At 53.3% G+C, this 21,144-nt stretch overlaps 2 protein-coding genes across 9 annotated transcripts; one reads left to right on the top strand and one right to left on the bottom strand.

Annotated features, from left to right (window-relative positions):
• The first annotated feature begins 7,589 nt into the window (after nt 1–7,589).
• Nucleotides 7,590–11,793, top strand: Tmub2 (transmembrane and ubiquitin like domain containing 2). Of its 3 annotated transcripts, XM_045157920.1 has the most exons (4): nt 7,601–7,728; nt 8,257–8,314; nt 9,816–10,379; nt 10,593–11,793. In XM_045157920.1, exons 2-4 carry the CDS (start codon nt 8,262–8,264, stop codon nt 10,954–10,956), a joined length of 981 nt encoding a protein of 326 aa, XP_045013855.1. In that variant the 5' UTR covers nt 7,601–7,728; nt 8,257–8,261; the 3' UTR covers nt 10,957–11,793. The 3 variants fall into 3 exon arrangements, with proteins under 3 accessions (XP_012803603.2, XP_045013855.1, XP_045013854.1); XM_012948149.2 differs by lacking the exon at nt 8,257–8,314 and having other exon boundaries at nt 7,590–7,728; XM_045157919.1 differs by lacking the exon at nt 7,601–7,728 and having other exon boundaries at nt 7,885–8,314.
• Nucleotides 11,794–11,858: 65 nt separating this feature from the next.
• Atxn7l3 (ataxin 7 like 3) lies at nt 11,859–18,995 on the bottom strand. Of its 6 annotated transcripts, none has more exons than XM_045157917.1 (13): nt 18,976–18,995; nt 17,532–17,642; nt 17,103–17,235; nt 16,739–16,910; nt 16,448–16,545; nt 16,266–16,288; nt 15,901–15,967; nt 15,676–15,761; nt 15,330–15,398; nt 15,024–15,067; nt 14,745–14,816; nt 14,505–14,662; nt 11,859–14,402 (listed from the first exon to the last, which is right to left on the bottom strand). In XM_045157917.1, exons 2-13 carry the CDS (start codon nt 17,580–17,582, stop codon nt 14,257–14,259), a joined length of 1,119 nt encoding a protein of 372 aa, XP_045013852.1. In that variant the 5' UTR covers nt 17,583–17,642; nt 18,976–18,995; the 3' UTR covers nt 11,859–14,256. The 6 variants fall into 6 exon arrangements, with proteins under 6 accessions (XP_045013852.1, XP_045013851.1, XP_045013853.1 ...); XM_045157916.1 differs by lacking the exon at nt 18,976–18,995 and adding an exon at nt 18,062–18,469; XM_045157918.1 differs by lacking the exon at nt 18,976–18,995 and adding an exon at nt 18,389–18,407.
• Nucleotides 18,996–21,144: the final 2,149 nt, after the last annotated feature.

Below are 21,144 nucleotides of genomic sequence, written 5' to 3'. Positions count from 1 at the left end.
GGCAGGGATAGAGGGGCACTCAGCAGCCGGTTTACTTGCCTTTTGCTGGGGACCTAGGGGTCTTTACTATCACCAGTTGGAGTCACCCAGCAAACACAGGCAGGAATCAGGAACCCTCTGGGAGCTTCTGCCCAGCATCCCTTCTCCAGGGAATTCTTCCTGCCCAGATTTCCTTTCACCAGCACCAGACAGTGTGTGACCTGGTTCAGCAGAGAAAGAACTTCCCCTTTCTGGAGAGAAGTCTTGCTTTGGTTTCCCAGAGCCAAAGGCATGCAAGAAGAAAAGGTAATCCTTACTAGTCCTTGGCCCACACCAGAACCTTCATTCCAGGCATGGTGGCGCATACCTTTAATCCCAGCACTCGGGAGGATGAGGTAGGAGGATCATGGTGAGTTTGAGGCCACCCTGAGACTCTATAGTGAATTCCAGGTCAGCCTGGGCTAGAGTGAAACCCTACCTCAAAAAAAAAAGGGGGGGGGGGCTGGAGAGACGGCTTACCTGTCAAAACACTTGCCTATGAAGCCTAAGGACTGAGGTTCAATTCCCCAGTATCCAAGTGAGCCAGATGCACAAGCTGGCGCAAATATCTGGAGTTCATTTGCAGTGGCTAGAGGCCCTGGCATACCCATTCTCTCTATCTGCTTCTTTGTCTTTCTCAAATAAATAAATATATAAAATATTTTATTTTTATTGATAACTTAATTGTAAACAATACCCCACTTTGCCTCCCCCCACTTTCCCCTTTGAAACTCCATTCTCCATCATATCCCCTCCCCTATCAATTAGTCTCTCTTTTATTTTGATGTCATCATCTTTTCTTCCTATTATGATGGTCTTGTGTAGGTAGTGTCAGGCAGGCACTGTGAGGTCATAGATATCCAGGCCATTTTGTGTCTGGAGGAGCACATTGTAAGGAGTCCTACCCTTCTTTTGGCTCTTACATTCTTTTTTTTTTGTGTGTGTGTGTATGTGTGTTTTTTAATGGAAACTCTTACTATTCTTTCTTTTTACTAACAACTTCCATGATTATAAACAATATCTCATGGTAATGCCCTTCCTCCCCCCACTTTCCCTTTTGAAACTTCATTCTCCATCATATCCCCTCCTCCTCTCAATTAGTCTCTCTTTTATTTTGATGTCAGGATCTTTTCCTCCTATTATGATGGTCTTGTGTAGGTAGTGTCAGGCACTGTGAGGTCATGGATATCCAGGCTGTTTTGGGTCTGGGGGAGCACATTGTAAGGAGTCCTACCCTTCCTTTGGCTCTTACATTCTTTCTGCCACCTCTTCCACAATAGACCCTGAGCCTTGGAAGGTGTGATAGAGATATTGCAGTGCTGAGCACTCCTGTCACTTCTTTCCAGCACCATGATGCCTTCTGAGTCATCCCTAGGTCATTGCCATCTGAAAAGAGAAGATTCTCTAACCAAAAGTGAGATTAGCATTAATATATGAGTATGAACATTAAGAGAAGTGCTTACTGGGCAGTTTGGTGAGCATAGTATATATATTTAGCCAGAGAGCAGCAGATGTTACACTTCTAGGGGTCTGTAGTAGGTTTTCACTATCAGGGATGTCTTCCCTCCCATGGAGTGGGCCTCCAGTCCAATTAGAGGGCAGTTGGTTTCCACCATGACAGATGTGCCACTATTTCACCTGTTGGCTCATTTGGCCTGGCTGGCCAAATCTAAGGCTTGCAGTGTCCACTGTTGAGTATCTTCATTGGTGATTTTTCTTTTTTAATTATTAAATTTTTTTAAGACACCCTTTATTTTTATTGCCAAGAACATATTTAAAGGGGCCAATTATATTTCTCACTTAGTTGTCTATTCAATTCATATCTCCCATTAAACTGCATGCAGTGTGGCTTTTCCCAGCTTTCTGTCAGCTTGTCTACATGGAGGAGGTTTTCAGCTCAGTCCCAGCAGAATTTCTCAATGACCTTGTAGCCCAAGTATGTGGAGACTTCAGCAATAGGGTCTTACCTTCTACTTCTGGAAACCAAGGGCTTTGGCAATGGCCTATAATGCTTTGGGGGCATTAGGGACCTCCCTGGCCAATTTTTAAAAAAGAAAAAATTAAATAGTTTAAGAAAAATATACATTACAACTGTAACAGAAAAAAAAAAAAAAAGACCAAGGGGTTAAAATCCATTAAAAAAAAACAAAAACCTGGGCATGGTGGTGCACACCTTAATCCCAGCACTTGGGAGGCAGAGGTAAGAGGATTGTCATGAGTTTGAGGCCATCCTGAGACTACATAGTCTACAGGTCAGCCTGGGCTAAAGTAAGACCTTACCTGGGTGGATGTGGGGAGGAGGGGGGGACCAGGATTAGGGCTGGAGAGATGGCTTAGAGAATAAGGTACTTGCCTGCAAAGCCAAAGGACCCAGGTTTGATTCCCTAGTACCCACGTGAAGCCAGATGCACAAGGTGGTGCATGTGTCTGGAGTTTGTTTGCAGTGGCTAGAGACCCTAGCATGCCCATTCTCTCTCTTTCAAATAAAATAATTAAAAAATAAAAATAAGCTGGGCGTGGTGGCGCACACCTTTAATCCCAGCACTCGGGAGGCAGAGGTAGGAGGATCGCCGTGAGTTCAAGGCCACCCTGAGACTAGTGAATTCCAGGTCAGCCTGGGCTAGAGTGAGACCCTGCCTCGAAAAACCAAAAATAAATAAATAAATAAAAATAAAAATAAAAAGGGGGTAGGGAGCTGGAGAGATGCTCAGTGGTTAAAACACTTGCCTGCAAAGCTTAAGGACCCAGGTTTGATTTCCCGGTTCCCAAGTAAAGCCAGCCGGACATAGTGGTGCATGTATCTGGAGCTTGTTTGCAGTGGCTGGAGGCCCTGACCCACCCATATTCATTCTCTTTCTCTCTCTCTCTCTCTCTCTCTGCAATATTTTAAAAAGGGGAAGGGGACTGGAGGGATGACTTAGCAGTTAAGGAGCTTGCCTGCAAAGCTAAAGGACTCCGGTTGGATTCCCTAGGACCCATGTAAGCCAGATGCACAAGTTGGCATATGCTTCTGGAGTTCGTTTTCAGTGGCTGAAGGCCCTGGTGCACCCATTTTCTATCGGCTTTTTTTCTCTCCCAGATATAAACTTTATTTATTTTTTTTAATATATTTTTTAAATTTTTATTTATTTATTTATTTGAGAGTGACAGACACAGAGAGAAAGACAGATAGAGGGAGAGAGAGAGAGAATGGGCGCGCCAGGGCTTCCAGCCTCTGCAAATGAACTCCAGACGCGTGCGCCCCCTTGTGCATCTGGCTAACGTGGGACCTGGGGAACCGAGCCTTGAACCGGGGTCCTTAGGCTTCACAGGCAAGCGCTTAACCGCTAAGCCATCTCTCCAGCCCCCAGATATAAACTTTAAAAGAAGGGAGGAAGGCTCAGAAGAAACTCAGTTGATCAAGTGCTGACTGTGCAAGTGTGAGGGCTTGAGTTTGGATGCCCAGCACCCACACAAAATACTGGATGTAGGCACAGGAACATGCAGGGGCACCAAACACATGCTGAAGGGGAAAAGCCTGCCTTGAGTTCACCCCCAGCATCACAAAACAAAGGACAAAAAGAGGCAGACTGCTGGGCGAGCTGGTGCACGCCTTTAATCCCAGCACTCACTTGGAAAGCGGAGATAAGAAGATGGCTGTGAGTTTGAGGCCAGCCTGGCACTACAGAGTGAGTTCCAGGTCAGCCTGGGCTACAGCCAGACCCTACCTTGCAAACAAAAAAAAATAGGAAAAGCTAATCCATACTGACAGATATAAAAATAATATAAAAATAATCTTTAGAGGCTGGCAGCTAGAAGAGAACATGAAGGGAGAGGCCCAAGGACAATGTTTCATCTCTTTTCTATTTATTTACTGAGAGGGGAGGAGGGGGGAGGGAGGGAGGGAGAGGGGCAGAGGCAGACAGGGAGAGAATGGGCACACCAGGATCTCCAGCCATTGCAAACTCCAGAAGCAAATGCCACTTTGTGCATCTGGCTTAGGTGAGTCCTTAGGTGGGTCCTTTGACTTTTCAGGCAAGTGTCTTAACTGCTGAACCATCTCTCCCAAAGTCTTGGTCCCCCCACTCCTCTGGTTTTTTTGAGGTAGGGTCTCACTCTAGCCCAGGCTGACCTGGAATTCACTATGTAGTCACAGGCTGGCCTTGAACTCACAGCAATCCTACTACCACAGCCACCTGAGTGCTGGTATTAAAGGTGTGCACCACCATGCCCAGCTGTAGGTTTTCCTTTTTTCATTTGTGTGGGTAGATAGATGTACGAGCCTCTGTGTGTGTGTGTGTGTGTGTGTGTGTGTGTGTGTGTGTGTGTGTAGGTCAGAGGGAAATTTTGAGGTGTCTGTGCTCTACCTTCTCTGAAACTTGCCCCTGTGAACAATCAGACTGTCAAGGAGCATGAGAATGTCAAACTAGCTGGTTGCAGAGCTTGGGACTCTTCTGGCCCAGCCTCCCATTGTCATAAGCTCCTTGGGATCACAGATGCATGTGCCATCTTGCATCTGAGTTTACATGGCAGCAGACTCTGTTAGCAAGGCTTGCCTTTGACTGTTAAGCCCCAGCCCCAGTTTTAGACTTTTTTTTTTTTTTTGGTTTTTCGAGGTAGGGTTTCACTGTAGTCCAGGCTGACCTGGAATTCACTCTGTAGTCTCAGGGTGGCCTTAAACTCATGGTGATCCTCCTCCTACCTCTGCCTCCCTAGTGCTGGGATTAAAGGTGTGCACTATCATGTCTGGCTTTTTTTTTTTTTTTTTTTGAGGCAGGGCTTACTCTGTAGCTCAGGTTAGCCTGGAACTCACTATGTAATCCAGGCTGGCTTAGACTCACATTAGTGTTCCTGCCTCAGCCTCTCAAACACAATTTCTCTACTCTCAGCTTTAGTTGGGGCTATCACCTTGTAAAACAAAGTCAGGCAGGGTGTGGTGGCACACACCTTTAATCCAAGCACGCAGGAAGCAAAGACAGGAGGATCACAGTGAGTTCTATAGAGTGAGACTATAGAGTGAATTCCAGGTCAGCCTGGGCTAGAGTGAGACCCTACCTTGAAAAAAAGAAGAAAATGTGGCTGGGCAGACTAATGCCTTTAATTCCAGCAATGGGATAGGAGGATCACCACAAGATCCAGGCCAGCATGGGTCTACAGAGTGAGTTCCAGGTAAACATAGGCTAGAGAAAGACTGTACCTCCGAAAAGATTCTATAATCAATTTCTGCACGCTGGTCTCCTAATCTGTTTTGGTTCTTGCTTTTCTTTGCTCTATAGTTGGGCTGATTGCTAGGCATGGTAGTGCATTCCTGTAATCCAAATTGCTCGGGAGGGGGAGGCAGAAGAATGGCAAGTTTGAGGCCAGCCAGGGCAACTTGGCAAGATCCTATCATAGTCAGGCATGGTGGTACCCGCTCTTAGCTCCAGCACTTGGGAAGCAATGGTAGGATGATTGCTGTGGGTTCGAGACCAGCTTGGAAATACATAGTAAGTTCCAGGTCACCCTGGGCTAGAGTGATACCCTACTTTGCAAACCTCCCTCCACAAAAAAAAAATAAAATAAAAAGCTGAGTCTTTTTAAAAAAAAAAAAAACTTATTTTTATGTATTTATTTCAGAGAGAGAGAGAAAGAGGCAGAAAGAGGGAGAGAGAGAATGGGCACACCAGGGCCTCCAGCCACTGCAAACGAACTCCAGATGCATATGCCCATTTAGCATCTGGCTTATGTGGGTCCTGGGGATTTGAACCAAGGTCCTTTGGCTTTGCAGGCAAATGCCTTAACTGCTAAGCCATCTCTCCGGCCCAGAAGCTGACTCTTGTAAGTGAATCATCTTGCTTGCCTTTAATCCCAGCATTCAGGTAGGAGGATTGCCACGAGTTCAAGGCCACCCTGAAACTATAGAGTGAATTCCAGGTCAGTTTGGACTAGTGAGACCCCTATGTTGAAAAACCAAAACCAAAAGAAAAGGGTTGGTTGCCGAGGCCCTTGGTTTCCCACAAGGAATAGATGGTAAGACTATTGCTGAAGATTCCACATACTTGGGCTGCAAGGTCACTGAGAAACCCTGCTGGAGCTGAGCTGAAAACCTCCTCCATGTAGACCAGCTGACAGAAAGCTGGAAAAAGCCATGCTGCATGCAGTTCAATGGGAGACAGAGAAATCACCAGTGAAGATACTGAACAGTGGACACTGCAAGCCTGAGATTTGGCCAGCGAGGCCAAATGAGCCAATGGGTACAATAGTGGCTCATCTTTTATGGGGGAAACCAACTGCCCTCTAATTTGACTGGAAGCCCGTTCCATGGGAGGGAATACATCCCTGATACTGAAAACAGGGGTAGTCATGAGCCCTAGGAGTGTAACATCTGCTGCTGTCTGGCTACATGTGTATACTATGCTCACCAAACTGCCCAGTAAGCACTTCTCTTAATGTTCATACCCATATATTAATGCTACTCTCACTTTTGGTTAGAGAACTTTCTCTTTTCAGATAGCAGTGACCTTGGGATGACTCAGACGCACCAGTGCTGAGAAGTGACAGAGGAGTGCTCAGCACTGAAATATCTCTATCACACCTTCCATGGCTCAGGGTCCATTGTGGAAGAGGTGGCAGAGAAAAGTTAAGAGCCAAAGGAAGGGTAGGACTCCTTACATCGTGCTCTTCCAGACACAAAACGGCCTGGATATCCATGACCTCACAGTGCCTGATACTACCTACACAAAACCATCATAATAGGAAGAAAAGATGATGACATCAAAATAAAAGAGAGACTGATTGAGGTTGGAGAGATGGCTTACTGGTTAAGGAGCTTGCCTGCAAAGCCAAGAGAGACTGATTGAGAGAGGTAGGGGATATGATGGAGAGTGGAGTTTCAAAGAGGAAAGTGGGGGGGGGGGAAGGGAGGGAATTACCATGGGATATTGTTTATAATCATGTAACTTATCATTTATATATATATACATATATATATATAGGGTTGGGGCTCGTGGTAGACTGCTTGCTTAGCATGCGCCAAGTCCTTGGGTTCAATCCCTAGTACCGCAAGGAAAAACCCAGGTGAGTGCGAGAAATGCGCTGGATTTTTTTCTGTGAAATGCTTCTCTGCTTTATTAAAGTTCCACGCTACCTAAAGCCGAGACTGAATACTTATCAGTCCGACTAACCCAGAGCTTTCCGGGAGGTGGCGATCCCACGAACCTCGGAACACCGTGCCCATCACAAGCAGGAACGAACACCACTATCCCGGGGGATAGGGAGCAAAGCCGGAAGGAAGAGCCCGGCGGGAAAGAGGGAAACCCGGTTCCGGTTCTGCGGGCAAGGAGAGCCGGGCAACCTTGCCCACGCGAAATCGCGGAGCCACGCCTCCTCAAGCAGCGCCTCCCCCGACTGGCTCTCACCCTCCTAGCCCCGCCCCTCCGCTCGCGGCTGGCCGAGGCCACGCCCACGAGCAGCCCGCCAACAATGACTCCGCCCCTCCTCCCACTGAGCAACCGGTCCCTTTTATTCAAAAGATATGTTGACGTCAGCCCGCTTTACGTAGCTTTGCGTCATCAGTACAAGGCGGGAAGGCGGGACTTCCCGGCCCTGGTTCCTAACAGCTTCCGGGATAAGCCGGAAGAGACCGGACCCTGGACCGAATCCGGGGTTGCGAGCCCCTCTCCCGGCCCCTACGGAAAGACGAGTCCAGGGACCGCCCTGGCGAAGTCAAAACGTTTATCCTGGCCTTGTCAGGTGAGAACCTTCTCCATCTCGGCTCGCTACCTGTCCAATCCCCCTTTAATTTCCCATGACGCCTCGCGTCCCCAAGCCCCGCCCCCAGCGCCTCGGCCCCGCCCCGGAGTTTGAGGGGTGTGGAGGGTTTGTGACCCCCTCACCGGACCCTAGGCATCACTGGCTGGGAGACCTGAGTTTTGGGGGCCACCGAGGCCGGCACACCGAAGCCCTTCAGCTCGGGGTGGGAGTAGGGGGTGGGGCGGGGGGCTCATGGCTTCCCCGCCTCGGCCGCGGGCACAGAATGTAGAGCCTTGGCCTCAGGATAAGCAGGCTCGGGGTCCCCGCCTCGCTGCACCGGCGAGGTCGCTCACAGGCTTTGAAGGCCTTGAAGGCTGTGAGACCCGGACTCCTGCCTGGCTCCTGCTCACGGCACTTCCCCGCGTCTGTGTCCGTTTCTGTAAATCACAGTTCATGACATTAACCTTCTTACTGTTGGATTAGTGGTGGGAGTCATACACAGTTTGCTACCATTTGTTTACTGAACAGTTGCAATGTGCTATTTTCCTTCGATGATTTCACGTCATCTTCAAAACAACCTTATGAGGTAGGTACTATTTTTAACACCCCGTTTTCACTGTTGAGAAAGCTGAGGCTCCGGGAAAGTCGTTGGGGGTGACAAAAGAGCATCGATTGGGATTGACTTAGTAGTTTCCTGACTCCTGGGCCAGTCCAGTTTAAAGAAAAAAAGAAAAAGAAGGATGTGGAAACTTATTCAGGTATTGATATGTTCCACAAATATTCTTTGAGCAAATACTGTGGCCTTTCACTGAAAGCTGCCTACAAAGAGAAATACACGTGGTTTTTGTCTTCCGGGAGCCTAACAGAGAGATGGACAGGTCGATAAGTATAATGAAGTTTTATAGGTGCTGTGAGAATTCTCTGATCGTGATAATCACCAGATGGCTTTGCCCAGAGACAGCTGTGAAAGCAGCTCACATTCTCCAAGGGAAAGCGAGGTACTCCAAGGACTACCACTAATCCCTGCCTCCCCGAGAAACTGCGGAGGGGAGGGGTCCTGCAGAGCACAAGATGTACTGGTCGAGATTGTGAGCTTTTGGGGAATCTTCACAAATCATTTCCACTTGGGCAGTAGTTTACTGAAACAGTGTCTCACTTTTATGTAATCCAGGCCATCCTGGAGCTGGCTCTGTAGCCTAGGATGACTTTGAACTCCTGATCTTCCTACCTCTGTCTGGTAGTGCCGGAATTAGGGGTACGTACCACTCTGCCACGGTTTGGGCAGTGGCTTTGCAGTTGTGAGCACCCATGATGACCCAGGAGGGTAGTGTTTCTGGTGCCTGTTCCATGAGTCTCCCAGAGCTTGCCAGCATGACTTTAGAAGAGGCAGACATAGTGTCTGCTAATAGCCCTGACAGAGTTGTCCATTTGGAGCGGTCTGACTCTAATGTTAATAGGTCAATTAGTATTATTTTGGTTTTTCAAGGTAAGGTCTTGCTCTATCCCAGGCTGATCTGGAATTCACACTGTAGTCTCAGATTAGTCTTGAACTAACAGTAATCCTCCTGCTTGGGACTCCCAACTGCTGGGATTAAAGGTGTGTGCCACCATGCCTGGCTTCTTTTTGCTCTTGATATGGAGGTATGGATCCGTGACCATGAATGAGCTGGAAATGGATGAGACGACCTGGCAAGGGTGACTGCACAGTACCTACTAAGGAGTCTTTTCAACCATTCTGAAACCACCATGGAGGCTGCTCAGGAAATCCTAGAGAAAGTTCAGGCGTAAAGAAGCAAATTTTTTCTCCATAACCAAAAAAAGCAACCAACAGTATCTACAACAGCAAGCTTACAAGACTTTCCTTATGACCTGTACTCCTTGTGGGCACAGAACCTAAAAGCTAGTTTCCCAATAAAGGCCAGAGGTAAAATAAATCCTTAGCTGAAGGTTGGGGGTCTGTATTTAGGGAGGCTGGTTGCCCTTCCTACAAAACACCAAACTTCATTTTTCTTTTCAGGCTGGCTCAGAACCTAAACAGACTAGAAACCTGTAATCCCTGCTGATGCTATCCCCCTTTGTTCCTGCAGCGTGGACCCTGCCAGCAGCCAGGCCATGGAGCTCTCTGACGTCACCTGCATTGAGGGAGTGGGTAATGAGGTGATGGTGGTGGCAGGTGTGGTGGTGCTGATTCTAGCCTTGGTCCTAGCTTGGCTCTCTACCTACGTAGCAGACAGCAGTAGTAACCAGCTCCTGGGCACTATTGTGTCGGGTGGTGACACAGCCATCCTCCACCTGGGGCATGTGGACCAGCTGGTGGCAGGCCAAGGCACCCCAGAGCCAACCGAACTACCCCATCCATCAGAGGGCAACGATGAGAAGGCTGAAGAGGCCAGTGATGGTGGAGGAGACTCCACTGGGGAACCTGGAGCCGGGGGAGATACCGAGCCCAACATTGAGCATCTCCTTGACATCCAGGGCCTGCCCAAACGGCAAGCAGGCCTGGAGAGCAGCAGTTCCGAAGCTCCATTGAGATGTGAGAGCACCTGCCTTCCTCCCAGCCCCAGCCTCATCAACGTGCGGCTCAAGTTCCTCAATGACACTGAAGAGCTGGCTGTGGCCAGGCCAGAAGACACTGTGGGTGCACTGAAGAGGTGAGTGGGCTGGAAAAGAGGGAGTCTGCTCTCACTCCATGACTGCATGGAGGAAGCTGGTACACATTTTGGAGCAGCAGGGAAGGGCCAGCCCTCCCCAAGGGGGAATGAGAGACTTCTTAGAAATATTCATTTCTTCCCTATGCCCTGCTTTGTTGGTCCAGGCCTGTTTGCCATCACTCCTCATCCTGTTATTTCTTCCAACTCTTGCAGCAAATATTTCCCTGGACAAGAGAACCAGATGAAACTGATCTACCAGGGTCACTTGCTACAGGACCCAGCACGGACACTGCGTTCTCTGAACATAACACACAACTGTGTGATCCACTGCCACCGCTCACCCCCAGGAGCAGATGTTCCAGGCCCCACAGCCTCCCTGGCCCCGTCGGCCACTGAGCCATCCAGCTTCGGTGTCAACGTGGGCAGCCTCATGGTGCCTGTGTTTGTGGTGCTCTTGGGTGTGGTCTGGTACTTCCGCATCAACTACCGGCAGTTCTTCACGGCTCCTGCGACTGTCTCCCTGGTGGGGGTCACTGTCTTCTTTAGCTTCCTAGTATTTGGGATGTATGGACAATAAGGACACAGGGAGAAAACAAATGGCATGGTCTTCCTCCTTAATGGCCTTCTCCCTTTCCTGGCCAGAGCTGGGCCCAGAGGTCTTGGGAGGGATGGAAAGGGTGTTATGGGTACCCTGACTCTAGGACCCAGGAGGCAGGTGTGGTGTGGTGGGGAGGGGCCTCTCTTCATGTTCACAGGGTACTGACATCTCCTCTGTGCAAGCACAACTCAGGTAGAAACAAGGATGTCATCTTTCAGAGTCCTGAAGAAGCTCAGAGCCAAAAGCCAAGCTCAGCCTGGGGTCTGGGGATTCCCTTCCCAACTGTGACCCTCACCTGTCTCCTAGTCCTGCATGTGTGTGCTCCCTAGCTCAGGGCAGTTCAGCATGGCCTCAAGCATACTTTGGTAGGGAGCTCAGAGTATCCTTACACTCCTTTGTTGAGTGTGGATCTTTTAAAACTAAAATCACGGGTGAAAATGAAGACTCTGCCAGCTTTCCTCATAGGCACCTGGCCACCACCACCTTCTCCCTGTACCCCTTAGAGCAGAAATATGGTATTTTTTTTTTTTCAAAGCACTTCTCTCACCCATCTAAATAGTCCTTCATAGAGCTCAGTCAGGAAGGGGGTTGGGGCACAGGGCCAAGCCCCTAGCATTGGGAGAGGCCAGGCCGCAGCTGCTGCTGACCTAGGCCTAAAGCGTGTAAGCAAGAGCGCACTGGTGGCCCTCAGCCAGTCTCCTGCTCAGCTCCAAGGACGAGCTCTGGGTATGGACAGCCCAGCCTTAGGCCTTTGCCTCTGGGAATTCTTGGAGAGCCAGTATCTGTGACTGAATAAAGTTTCATTTTGTGGCTGTGCCTGTGGAGCCTCCTGTGACTGCTCTGGCCCCAGCAATATGGCAATGAGGGTGGGTAGGCCAGGCTACCAACAGGAGATGCAGTTTATTTACACCAGCAGCCATGGGGGCAGAGGGAATACACAGCGTTTACAAAGTTAGCTACCTGTACAGGATGGATTACATATGCAAAAATAAAAATCTCAAGACCACAGGACAGCGTGAGCCCCACCCCCCTCCCCCAATGACCCCAGCATGCGGTAATGCCAGGCGGGTGGCCCCTGGGCATGCGGGGGGGAGTGATGCATGGAAGAAAAGCCACCGGCCATGGAAATTAGTACAGAACCCCCCCACACACACTCAGACACATGATAGGATACAGGGTGGACAACACCTAGCTGGGGTGGGATGGGAATTGAAACCCACACAGCCTGCTGTTGAGAGTGGGGAGTTCCTAGCCCCTGTTCAACTATACCATGGGGGGGGGGGCACTCTCCCCATAAGGGAAGGGATTCCCTCAGGGTCCTTGGTGGACCAAGCACACCTCCTACCCAGTCTGGGCAGGGGGCTTTCCCCTGAGGGTGGGCCAAGGAACAAAGGGGAAATTTCTGTGGACAAGTCTTTCCCATCGACCCCCCTTCTGCCTCCAACCAGGGGGAAAGGGTGAATTAGCCTGAGCTGCAGCTGCCTCAGAAGGAAGTGGACTAGGCCTGCCTCCCCTCACCTTCAGCTGGCTCCCAAGCCTGAACCAGGAGGCTGCTGGAGGGTCATAGATCCTCCTCTCCTGGTGGCTTCCCCCCTAGAGGGAGAAGGCTGTGGAGGGCCAAGAACGGAGGAGCCTGGGCCCCAGGATTTATCCTCTAACCCCTGCCAAAATTAGCTTGGCTTCTTAAAAAATAATCACAATGCTTGGGTTAAAAACCGATCTGTCACCAGATATGAGCCACAATCAGAACCACCCCAAGGGAAAACTGGGGTTCTAGATAGGGCACTGTAGCCCTAGCTGTTGTTCCCTTAACCCTCTAGGGTCCCTAACCCAAACAGTCCAACCAGTCCTGGGTACTAGCTACCCAATATGAGAGTGGCTCCTCCTGGGGGGCGGGAGATGCCCAGCAAGTGCCAGAGAACTCAGCTTGGGGTCAACTCCATCCCTGTCAAGTCAGCTGTGCTCCCAGCCCCTCGCAGTCCTCTAGCTTGCCTCCAGGGGCTGATGGTACCCACACGGAGGTGAGATAGTACATCTTTTCAGGATGTAGGCCAGGCAGGTGGGCACACTGGCATGACAGTCCCACAGACTGGCAATAACACCCTTTCTCCTCCACAGGGCAGAGAGCACTCTCTCTTCCCACCCTACTCCTAGCACAGGGGGAGAGGCACAAAATTAGGATTTTCCTCAGAGCCCCAAACCACAAGTACAGAATAAATAACTTAAAAGCGGCAAAGGAAGGGGAAAAAGGGCAGGCTTTGGAGGTGGGAGCGTTGAGAGAGGAACTGAAGCTGGTCAAGGTGGAGGGAGGCAAGCAGCAGCTGGGAACTTGGGCTGCCCCAGCAGGGCAGGGCAGGGCAGTGGGGCAGGAGGGACATGGGGCCACCCCAGGAGGGTGAGGCTGGGCCCTTTCCTGGGGCAGGGAATGAGGTAAGAAAACATTTCAAATAAAGCAGCACCGTTCCCTCTCACCTTGGGGCCCCACTCCTCACCAGCCCTGGGTCAGGGAGGGACGGCAAGGGGAGTCATTTTGATACACAGCTCCCTCTTCCTCCCCTCCCCTCCCCTCCCCATTCCTTGAAGCTGTAGAGGCTGGAGGCCCTTTCCTGGCACCCAACAAAAAGACAGCTTCTGCTGCCAAGGAGGCCCATGGGGACTGAGGGGAAAGGGCTGCCCCTGTGAGGGGCAGGGATGGTGGTGGCAGTTCTGGACGCCCACCTCAGCAGACAGCACTGTGCCTGCTGACCCCCTGAACTGGGGGCATCTGACACAACTCTGCACAGACAGGACATGCCAGTCCTGCCCCTCAGCTCCAAGCACCAGACCCATTCACATTGCTGAGGGCATCCGGGGAAGACTCCCTCTGGGCTCAACTTCCAGCCCACAGCCTCCCGGGTAGCCACAGTACCCCTTAGCAGGGCTTAGTCCAGTTCCTGGTGTGAGGGGCAGGTAGTGCCCTGGCACAGTGCCCAGGTCAGGCCCCCGGCCTAGCTGGACATCCAGTAACTCACAGAATAAATAGGAAAACCGCCTCCCCACCAAACTTATGTCCAAGGCATAATATGTCCAGGTCTGAGTCCTGCGCGCCGAGGGGTCATGCTCCGTTGCAGAGGACCCTGACGCCCCCCAGGGGCGCCTAACTGGATCCTTTGCCTGTCTGGCCCACCAAGCTTCCCAAGCCCAAACCCCCAGTAGCCGTCCATGTGCCAGGCTCTACTGCCTGGGTGGGGGTTGGGAGAGAGGGCTCTGCTCAGCCAAAGGCTGCCCCTTGCACCCGAGTCAGTTGATGTCGTCGTAGATGCCGGGCGTGGGGGCCGGTGGCTTTGGCTTCTTCTTCTTGGTGGAGCCCAGGCCGGAGGCAGTCCCTACCAGGCTCAGATGGGATTTCTTTTTCTTGGTTTTCCGTGACTCAGAGCTGTTGGTACCTGCAGAGGAGGCACAAGGAAGGAGAGTGGAGGTGTAGCAAGAGAGGGCGTGCCTCCATGCTTCCAAGCACGAAGACCCTGGGCCCCAATGGCATTCTGTACCTAGACCCCATCCCTGATTTTCACTGGTCTTGGAGGAGCCTGAATCAGAAGGTGACAGATCAGAGGAGCCATCCCACTGAAGCCGGCTGATGAGGGCCTGGCCGTCAGTCATGTCAAAGCTGTCATTATCCAGGGAGCTCTCAACCTCCGGAAGGACACTAGAAAGAAGAGGAGCCCAAGAAGTATTTCAAGATACTGATCACTGTCCTAACCCAACACCCTTTGGGAAGGGGCACTTACGCTGAGGGCCCAAGGAAGAAATTCCGCACAGCTCGCCTCTGTTCATCTGTGTGCTGGGGGCATCGCAGTGACCTGGGGGTGCCCAGAGGAACCCAGGTGGATAAAGAGCAGAAGCAGAAGGGACAGGGAAAGGATGAGGGGAGGGGAGAATCCCTAGTGGCCTAAGTAAGGTCTGATCATTAAAGGGGCGAAGGGGAAGGATGGAAGCCCCACTGCTCAAGCCAGCAGCACTCCTGACTCGTGCCCAGGAACTGGCCCCCTTTCAGGCTCTGAGCTCACCTTGTGCACATCTTCTTGGTGTGTTCAGAAATCACCCCACATTGCTGGAAGAGGAATAGAAGCTGAAAGGAGGGATGGAAGGGAACCTACTCTAGACACCAGATGCTCCCTCTTTACCGACGCTGACTGTGCAAGCAACGACAGCCCCAAAGCAGAAATGGGTCTCCAGAGCAGATGGGCCAAGAAACCTACTTCCAGAATGAGAACTCTGTCCCCAACAGCTACGACACCAACCTCCTCCAGGGCCTAGAGCTCTGCCCACAGCCCCAGCCCATGTCAAACATAACCCCTCTCCCAATTCCTCACCGTGGTGAGCAGGCTACGCAGTTCCTCCGGTCCCAGGGTCTCATAGCTGATCCCAGTTGAGTTGCTATACTGTGAGAGAACCAGAGATACCGGTCAGAGATGAAGAGGAGAAGCAGACAAAAAAGGAGGAGAGTGGAAGAATTCTTGAGTTTTACAAGACAGTCCTTGTAACCCCACCTGCTCACAGACGAGGTGGTGCAACCCAGAAAGAACAAAACCGCAAAACATACAAGCCCCAGATGGGCCAACCAGTGCTTCTAGCTACCACCATTCTGACTTCACTTGTCCAAATGCCAGCCACCTCACTGGGTAATAGAAGGGGCACAGAGGGTTAGGCTCTACTCACCTTAAAAGGATCCGAATTGCTAAGCTCCCCTGAAGAAGAAAAAAGAAGGGGAAGGGTGTTTGATGCAGAGGTACAGACAGAGAACCCTGAAAATAACCAGAAAGGAAGTGGGGGTGATAGAAGGATCACAGACCCTCCCTCACACCCCTATCCCACCACCTTCCCTTTACCCCAAGTCCCGGAGGACACAGCTAGCAGTGCCCCTGTTGCTCCAGCCCCACTTACCGTTTTTGTGTTTTAAAGACTTGGATCTTCGAGGGGAATTGGGGTTCTGGAATGGGAGATACCATAGCTTTGGGGAAAGGGCAACGATAAGGGGGAGCCGAGAACCCAGGGAAGGAAAAAAGATTTGACAAAGAAACAACCTCAAATTCCTATTCTCCCCAGTAAGAGGCCTATCTGCCTATGCTCCCCTTCTCCCAACCCCCAAGGCCTCTGACATTCCCCTGCCCACCAGAAACCCTCAGCCCCAAACCAGAGAGGCCCTCAGTGACCTCAGACTTCAGCCAAGACACAAAAGGACGCCCTGCCCCAAGGGGAGGATGTCTGTCCTTCACCCAAACTTCCCCCATGTTCACCCCAACTCTCACCTTGTCTGATTTTCTCTTCTTGGCTGTAGGGGACAATAGGATAAAGAATGAGTTATTTTAAATCTCCCAATCTAAAAACACTTAAAATAAAAAGTAAAAAAAAACTATACTCTTCTCCCATTGTTTACAACGCATGCCCATCCCTGCTTGCCCACTTCTGTTTCCCCCCGATCCCCAAACACCTTTCTTTTCCGAGCCGTAGGACCAGTCGTTGTCATTGATGTCATCATTGTCCTCTTGGTCACTTTCAGACTTGTTCATATTGTTGCTATTGGCAATCCTGGCCAGGGTTAGGAAGAGAAAGGATCAAGGCTGTCCTATCTGTCCACTACTTCAGAGGCAGGGTGGGGCATTGGGGGATGAAGTACAACTCATCCTCTGTACCTTCTAAGTGCCCCTGGGGAATTACACCATGGTACAGACTGCACACGGTACAGTTCTGGAACTGTCAGGGACAGGGAAGAGGGCCTCACCTGCGGTTGGCAATTCGGCTGCTGTTCCGACCCATTCCCAGGCACTTCTCCAGGTGAGGAGCAAAGCGGGAAGCGGCGATGCTGCGGCTGCAATTGGGGCAAACACACTCCTTGCTCTTCCACTGGTTGAAAACCTGTCCAAAGATGTCCAACCCAGGCTGGTCCACGATCTCTGGGGACAGGACAGGCGTGGCAATCAGGGCAGGAAGGATCCCCTCACCTCTTTTTCCCACCCATGGTGGCAAACCCTCCCCGCCTATGCCCTCAGGAGCCCCAAGTTCAGTATCTAGGGCAGTTTTCCAGAAAAGAACTCCCTAAGCCTCCCTGGAGGGCCAGACCACTCGATTTCCACCCTGAAGCTCACCAAAATCCTTCATGCTATCAGGGTCTGTGTCATCCAGGAAGAAGTAGCCACACTTGACAGCCCGGTGTACCTCAAAGCAGAATCCCAAACAAGAATCCTCGACCAGGTCCGCATATATCTCCTGAGCGATGGCCTGGGCCCAGGGGGAGAATTTCGAGTCACATGGGTAGCAGTGCCCTGGACCACTGAACCTAGCAGCTCTCACCAACTAAATCTCTTGGCTCTGGCCAAACATCCTGCTTTCTTTGCCATTTTTCCCATCTTGACTTAAGTTCTTTCTTCTTGTGGGTCTTTGGGGCCTTTTCAGCTGGCTACTCCCCTTAAGGAATAAGGCTGACTACCCAAATTCCTCTTTGGCAGGGATGCCAGATGCAGCGACACAGAGCCATCAAGAGAAAGAACTAGAGGCACACGTGGGGGAGCCCTCACCTCTAGTTTGCTGTTATCCAGGCCAGACAAAGACATTTCCTCCATTTTCATTTGTAAACTCTTGTGGAGACGGCGCTCTGACTGCTCATAGCACAGCGGGCGGCAACACGGCTGCACATGGGTGAGGGGGTGTTGGTGTGAGTCCAAGGCACCTCAGAAGACTGCCACCACCTCTCCCCACCTCAGCGCCTGGGGTTTCATCTTAGCATCAGGGTATTGCTCTCTCCAAGGCCCAGGATCACTAAGTCTGGACGGTCCTTCAGGGCCTGAGGCCCCCAAGGTGGCCTAGTCCTTTCCAAGGCTGAGCACAGGCCCTGGACTCTTACTGCCAATCAGAGTCTGGGTCTATAGGAGGCAGCAGTTCACCCCAGGTATCCAAAACTCAAACCCCTCTTTGATACCCATGGTGCAATGCAGCAGGGGGAGGAGAAGGAACTCCAAGGCCTCAAAGCAAACCCACAGGGTGTGGCAAAGAACTGCACAGACTCCTAAAGCCACCCTCTTTCCCTAAGGGCTCTCCTCAGAGTCACCTCTGCTTTCAGCCAGGATGTCCACTTGGGGGGGTACTGCTACCAGAAGTAGGAATGGCCCTAGGACCCTATAATCTTCACCCCACCGTCTTCCCTTGAAATGAGCCTGCCACTCCAGAAGAGGAGCAGAACAGAACCCACAGAAGCCTACAGCCAGGGGAGCATTTCCAGCCACCACGAACAGGAGCAGAGGAGAGCCCTGTGGGCACTCCCCTTACCTGCTCTTTTAGATAGCACCCTCCCCTCCCTTAGGAACCAGCCCGGAAGTCTTCCTAAGAGCCCCAAAGTCCAGTAGTCCCCACCATAGTATTCAAAAACGGCACCCACAGTCCGGGGCCCCTCTGAACGATGGGTACGAGTTGAGGGAGCTGCCGGCCTCGAGTGGGGTGGGGACTGACAAATGAGCCAGGGGCACTGGGAAGGGTAGCAGGCCGGGCCGCGGCTCTTCCCCCGTCCCTGCGGCACTGCTGCTGCATCATACCGACCGGGGGGAGGAGAGCCAAGCCGCCGGAGGCCGGCGCCGGACCGGGACAGACCGACCCCCAGAGAGTGGGCAGAGTGGACTAGGTCCCGGCCCCTCTCGGTCGCAGCCTGTCTACAGCCCCGGCCGGCCAGGGAGAGGATTCCGGGAGGGTGTCTCTATTGTCCCGGGGGCTGGGGCCTGGCTCCCTAACAAAGGCCCCGCGCCCCCTCCCCGGCCGGCCCTGCCCCGCCCAAGGAGGACCCTGCCAGGGGGAGACCAGGGGGCCCCGGTCCGGCCGGGAAGCCGGGGGAAGCCGGGCGTTTCCGCGTCGGCCCGGGGGGAGGGGGAAGGGGCGCTGACCCAGACCTGGGGGGGAGGGGGCCCAAGCCCCGCCTCGGGCCCCGCCCCCCCGCAGGCCCCTCCCCCGTCCCCGTCTCCGTTCCGTACTCACCCCGCCCGGGGGGCCGCGCCGGGGCCCGGCGGCCTCTCAGGGCCGCGTCCTCCGGCGGCGGCGGCGGCGGCGGCTGCTCCGGAGCCCCATGTCCGTCGGTCCGTCCTCGCCTTTCCCCGGGGCCCGGGGCCCGGGGCCGGGGGGTCGGGCCGCCCCCCCCCCGCCTCACCGGGCGGCCATGGCCCCTTCCCCTCCCTTCTCGTCCCGTCGCCGCCTCCTCCTCCTCCTCCTCACCTCACCCCGCCCGCGCGCAGTCCGCGCGCCGTCCGCGCGCCCCTCCCCCCGCCCCCCACTCCAGCCCGCCTCTCCCGGGCGGGGGGTGCGGCGCGAGCCCGGAGCGCGCGCGCGTGCCGCGACCGGAGGATGGATGGATGGAGCGGGCGAGGACGCGAGCGTGCGCGCGCGCGCCCCTCTCCCCCCTCCCTCCCTCCCTCCGCGCGGGCGCGAGGCCAGGCGCGAGCGCGCTCCAACCTCCTCCTCTTCCTCCTCCCGCCCCTCCGCGACACCCCGCCCTTGCCCTCGCCCTCCCTTCCTCTTCCTTCTTTCGCTTTCGCGCGCCCAGCGGCTGCCCGCGCCTGCTAAGGGGGCCCGAGCGCGTGCATCTGCCCCGCGGCCGCAGCTCGGCAGCATTTGCTCCAGGGGGCGGGGACCGGCCGGGGAGGAGGGGCGCCACGCCGCCGTCCAAAGTACCGGCGGACGGGGTGGGGGGGGCGGGGAGGCGGGCGGGGCCTTCGCGGGCCATTGCGGCCAATCGCCGCGTCCGCCCGGCTCGGGGAGCCCAATAGGGTGGAGGTAGGTGGGGCGGCGTTCAAGGTGAGGTGCGCGGTGCGCCAGGGGCGGAGACTTCGTGCCGTCCCGGCCGGCCCGGAGGCGGGGGCGACGGGTGGCGTCGAAAGAGAGCGCCGGCTCCCAGCCGAGCCTGGGACGCCTTCCGGCCCAGGCACCCCCCCCCGCCCTTCCCTCGGGGCTCCCCGCGCTGGGGCTGCCTCCCTCGCACCCCACTTTTACCCCGAAGCGTGCAGCCACTTTCGGCGAAGAGGATGAACTTGAAGTGGGGTGCAGTTAGCACCTCCGGGCGGAAAACCCTTTGAGGGGGTCCGTCCACACGCGTTCTCCCGGTGCCTGGGTGGCTCTCGACCCTCCCCAGGCCTGAGGACCCAGAAGAACTCGAAATGAGGGTCCACGGCCGAGTGCGGGGGCCGGGCTGCGCCCTTCGAGCGGAGCGCCCTCCCCGCGCTCATCCTAATTTAGATCCCACACCTGCTCGCCTTTCCTGCTTCCGGAGCCCACGCTGGATCCCCCACCTCTCAGCCTGCCTGGCACTGGCCAGACCCTTCCCCCGACCCAGCGAGACTCCGCTGGCAGTGCCCGTGTCCGCATACTCTCGTCCCCTTACCTTTGGGAAGTAAGGTCCATTTCTCAGCCACGGGAGGTGTTAGACTGGCGCTTCTATCTAAGTGGATTTCTGGTTCCTACGGGCGGTTGTGCGACAGTCCTCCCGTTTCAGGCGTTAAGATTCAACTCAAATCACATACTTTAAGGATCACCATTGGCTCTTCAGTTTACAATAAACGTTTGAGATTGATGGTATATTTAGATCAGACCTTGTATCTGAATTTACTTCATGTCAGGACTCCGGAGATGGGTTGTATGTGGGGTAGGTTAAGTGATCACTGAATCTCTTTGCTCTCTTTCCAGTGTGGCCACACTGATTGAATTTTTGCTTTCCTCCCGCTTTTCATTATTTTGGTTTATGCCTATAATGTCAACACTGGGAAGGCTGAGGTAGAAGAATCCCTCTGAGTTCAAGGCCAGCCTGGGCTTGAGTTGCTGCCTCAAAACAACGGAAACAAGGACTGCGGTGGGGGATTGACAGGTGCAAGCCTGCTCATCCAGGTTCAGTTCCCCAGCACCCATGTAAAGTCACATACACTCACGCACTCTCAAATGATAAATAAGGACCAGTCATGGTGGCCCACACTGCTGTTTCATCCCTGCACTCCCAGGCAGAGGTAGGAGGATTGCTGTGGGTTCCAGGCCACCCTGGGACTATAAAGTGAGTTGCAGGTCAGCCTGGGCTGGAGACACCCTGCCTCAAAAAAAAAAAAAAAAAACTAATCAATTTAACTCCGGAGACTTGACAAGTGAACTCCTTTTGCTCCAGTTTCT

The sequence above is a fragment of the Jaculus jaculus genome, chromosome 9, assembly GCF_020740685.1.
Source record: "Jaculus jaculus isolate mJacJac1 chromosome 9, mJacJac1.mat.Y.cur, whole genome shotgun sequence".
NCBI classification, from domain to species: Eukaryota; Metazoa; Chordata; class Mammalia; order Rodentia; family Dipodidae; genus Jaculus; species Jaculus jaculus.
The sequence above is the reverse complement of the archived record's forward strand: the minus strand, read 5'-3'. Positions and strand labels throughout refer to the sequence as shown.